Genomic DNA, 4,211 nt, shown 5'->3' on the forward strand with positions numbered 1-4,211 from the left:
ATTGACCGAGGCTTGTTTGAGGCATGCATGTTTTTTTCTCCTCCACCCTGCTGTACATGTTCTGTATTCTTAGATCCCTTGAGAAACCTTCATCGTGACCTTTAGGGATTTCATGTGGGAGACACACCACAGAACTAGTAATTTGAGCTGGCTTCTTCAGCAGTCATTTCTTGCCAGTTATTTAATCCAGTATTTAACCCCAGCTCAGCTGGCATCTTCCAGGATATTTTATGAGTAGACAACACTTATCCCATCATCAAACCCATAACTTCAGTCCATACATTTTTCCATTGAAATAGATTGCATAGTAATTGACAATGTCAAAAGTTTACAATTTCAGTTTGTCTTTGGTTCTGATCAGCTATTTTCAACAGGATTGATTATTTAAAAAAATAATTAAAATATTGTCTTGGGTAGAGCCTAGAACTTCCTTTTTGGCCCACCTTGTATTTTCAGTGCAATTTTCCACAATATTTTCCCAAAGTTTTAGGCTAGTTCTGCTTTTACTTCTCCCCAGGCTGTCCACATTTGCATGCTGCAAGGTGCTGAGCACCAACAGCCTTAATCCAGCAAAGCAATTACTCATGTGCCTAATGCTTAGGTCACAGGAGTCCCACTGATGAAAGAAAGGGTGCTCATTTCCCAAGTAGCAGTTGAGTTGTTGAGTTTCTTAATTAGGGCAGGAGTCTTGCTGTAACACTTTTAAAATCAGATTCTCAACTTCTAAGTTTAACCAATAAAACAAAGCTGTGAATGTTCAGTTTTTGATGCCATAGGGATTTAAGCAGTTTGACTCATCTTACATTTTCTTTTAAACTTCTTTACGTATAAAATTAGAACTGGCACTTTTTTCTTCAAAAATAAGTGCTGATGTACCAAAGGCAGCATTTTATTTAGGCAGCAGTATGGAAGTATTATCTGCTAGTTTATTTAAATAAAAAAATTAACCCTCCCCATAAAAGACACACCCCTGAAAAAAACCCCAAAACCAAACAAAACCCTCACCAAAACATGACCCTTTTCCTTTGGAATTATTTTTTAATTTATAAATAGTTTTGGTCACCACACCTTTTATTTGGTACCACGTTTAAAAATAAATCTGTAAATGACAATACCTAATGAGTCCAAAAGAGCTTAAAGATTTTAGTCTAATATTAGCCCAAATATTTTCTGAGTTGATCAGGGGAGTGACTTGCTGGATGCTAATCTAGATAGAACAAGAAATTGTCCACGTAAGCACTGAGCAGTAAGTTTATACTGGGCTGCCTGGAACAGGTTCTTTGAATTGGTTCCCATTTCCAGAAGCAGCAACAAATGCTGATGGTTGTAAAATGGTATTGGCTCTGAAGTAGGAGTCCTGTGCGTTTGCTGGTGCTGCCAAACCCTCTGCTCACTTGTAATCCTCAGCAGATTTGAAGTGCATATTCCGTGCTGCTGGTGAGCACGTGAGGAAGATGGCTCAGTTGTTGGTGCTCGCAGCCTCCTCGCTGTTATGTCTACACAGCTGTGATTCCAGCAGCTGTTTGGGGATGAGTTTCAGGAGCATGATAGCTGTAGTTACAAATTTAATTTTGAAAGTGATCCTAGCACAACTGCTAATGTCTTTAGACTTCTTGATTTATTGGAGGTTAACTCTGTCATTGCTAGCAAGCAGTAAGCACAGTTAATACATTGAGGTATGTCATGAAATGTGGCAGTGTACAGAATGGCTTCACATTGGAACAGGGATTCATACAGGGCAGTGTTTCATCAGGAACAGATAGTTTCAGAGCCCTGTTCTCACAAAATGAGTTAAAAAGTAGTATCTTGTGCTGAAGAACTATTTCTGTGTGATTTTAGAACATGTTTTAATTGACTCTCTTGAAACTTCCTATTTTGGAAGATCAGAATAATTTAAATTACATCTAAGAACATGATGTGTATCTGCAAGTGTCTTTGTGCAGTATCATGGTAAAACCCAACAGTCCCCACCTCCCAAGCCCCATTGTTATAACAAATCTTAAGTTTAATTTAATGTAGTTACTACTACATACCCCTTTTTTTTCCTTCCAGGATAAAGTAGCCAATATTTGGTGCAGTCTAAGTGTTCTTATAAAGATAAAGAATATAATATCACCTCAAACTCAGCTAAAACTCAGGTAAGACTGAAATGCTTTAGGTAGTTTTGTATTTGCATGTTTGTTTGTTTTTTTTCAAAATGAGTATTTTTTGTCAAATGATGAGAAGTGGTGTTTAAATTCTTGAAAAAATGTTTTCTTTCCTATACAGTATTTTTCTCCCAAGTGATAAGGCTTTCCTTAGGTATTGTAGAGAATATTTATGATTGAAAAATTTTCTGCTTGTTTCTATAGTGATTTAAAGTATGATGATATAAATACATATATATAGATGTTACAAAATTTGCATGCTTTCCTCTGAAAAGAATGACCTCTTTGAGTGCTCTTAGAAGTCAAGAGTTCACAGTTCAGTTTTCTGAATAAGTGAACAACTCAAGTCTAGTTTTACAGGGTCTGAACTACTCATGGAAATGCTTCAATCCTTTTTCAAAAGCACATCAGTGAAGACTTGTTCTTGTCTCTTGTGCTTGAGTCTCCTTGAGTGGTTGTACTTCTGAATATTACAACAGAATTCCTAACTTACATAGCTTTCAAAAGTGGTCATATGATACCATGGATGTAGTTACTCATGTATTAAAACTGTTTTTCTTACAAAATTCTTTAGTTTTGCTGTAACATTCCTGAGCCTCCTTCCTACTTGTGTAAAACTAACCATCCAGCCTTCTCTCCGAGGGTTTAAATTTGCTTTGGTAAGTGTTATGTTTTTAATTGCTCCTTGTTTTAAAGCCAGCACTGGTGTGCAACCAACAGCTCTGCTCAGAGTGGCTGCAGTGTGTCTAAGTCCATTAAATGTCTTTCTGTATCTGGTTAAAACTGTTTTGCTATCTCACATCCAGGGGGTCCAGCAGGTCTTTTAAATCCAGACTTCTTTCCTTAGCCTCAATTTTCTGTATTTTTACTGTCTTCCTCTGAAGAGTCTTTAGAAGATTCTGTACACATTAAAGCCTCGTACAGAGTTGGAATTTCTCCTCTTTTTGTTTGGCTTCCAAAGTGCCAGTTTTTCTTACTGCATTGGCTGCAAAATTCAATTTAAAAGTCCCGAGATGGACATTCTAAGCTCATTAACTCTTTGAAAAGAAAATGATAGTATTTTCCCAAATGTTTCCCTTTCTTTAGTCATATCATTTAATTTTAGCCCATTGATGGCTTACATACAGTTTTCCTTGAAATCAAGATTATATGGAGCTGATCCTGAGGCTTCAAGAGTTAAAATTTTTAACTTGGTGTGAGTACTGTTTGAGTGTTTATCAAAACATTGTTAAAACTAATATTTACCCTAAGAATCTATTTACTTTTTACAGTGTTTTTATTTGATGGCAAAAAAAAAAGGCAGTTTCTTTACTTTGATGTATTGGCTGCTCGATATGATGAGCAACATTTTACATCAAAAAGGTGGGTAATTCTCAGCAGGACAGAACTTTGCCAGTGCTTAAGTTGTGTGACTTGGTGGGGATGCTCTTGTCAGTAAAGCTAAGCAAGAGTGGGGGCTCTTGACAGGAAGCAATTTCTCAATAATTTAGGGAAAACTTTCAAACAATGTACTTCTTTGTATGTCTGGGTGGTTGCAGAAGCAGCTCTGTGCAGTTGTAAATTGCACTGGAGTAAGTGTAGCAGTTAATTACAAAAATCAGATCCGTTAGCTCATACATTCATGTGAAGTCTGTGCCAGCAGAGAAACTAAAGCAGTGCTTTGCATTGCAGTCTCAGACACTAATGTATCTCTGATTTCCTTTTCTAAGGTGAGTTGTGCATTGTCATTTTTCCTGTTCTCCTTTCAAGTACATGAAAAATCTATCCTTCTAGTGTCAGTGTAAGTAAATTATTTTTCTGTGGATGTTGTTGCATGTTGCTTTCTCACAAAGATACCTGATTTTACAAACTCTCTACTATAACGTGCAAATGAAAGTACACAAATACAGCTGTGCTGGTTTCTCCTGCTCCACTGGGCTCTCTGGGCTGGTGCTGGGACTGTGTGTGTCCTGGTGTGGGTGTTTGCCCAGGCACGGGCTGTGGGGCTGGCTGAGGCCACAGCAGAGACTGGTCCTGAGCTGCCAGGGGAGTGGGGCTGCAGCACCCCCAGGAGCAGCTGGGGGG

General features: G+C 37.9%; 1 protein-coding gene across 1 annotated transcript in view; it reads left to right on the plus strand.

The window, feature by feature from the left end:
* Window positions 1–4,211, plus strand: part of ALG6 (ALG6, alpha-1,3-glucosyltransferase) — a 16,241-nt gene that overhangs the window by 11,114 nt on the left and 916 nt on the right. The window contains exons 9-12 of the mRNA XM_010007962.1: window positions 1–21; window positions 2,053–2,138; window positions 2,722–2,806; window positions 3,857–3,927. The exon at window positions 1–21 is cut by the window's left edge and continues 3 nt beyond it. Of these exons, the coding sequence (XP_010006264.1) occupies window positions 1–21; window positions 2,053–2,138; window positions 2,722–2,806; window positions 3,857–3,927 (263 nt within the window). The remainder of the gene's footprint in view (window positions 22–2,052; window positions 2,139–2,721; window positions 2,807–3,856; window positions 3,928–4,211) is intronic.

This window comes from Chaetura pelagica, unplaced genomic scaffold (assembly GCF_000747805.2).
Source record: "Chaetura pelagica isolate M959 unplaced genomic scaffold, ChaPel_1.0 scaffold212, whole genome shotgun sequence".
In the NCBI taxonomy this organism is placed as follows: domain Eukaryota; kingdom Metazoa; phylum Chordata; class Aves; order Apodiformes; family Apodidae; genus Chaetura; species Chaetura pelagica.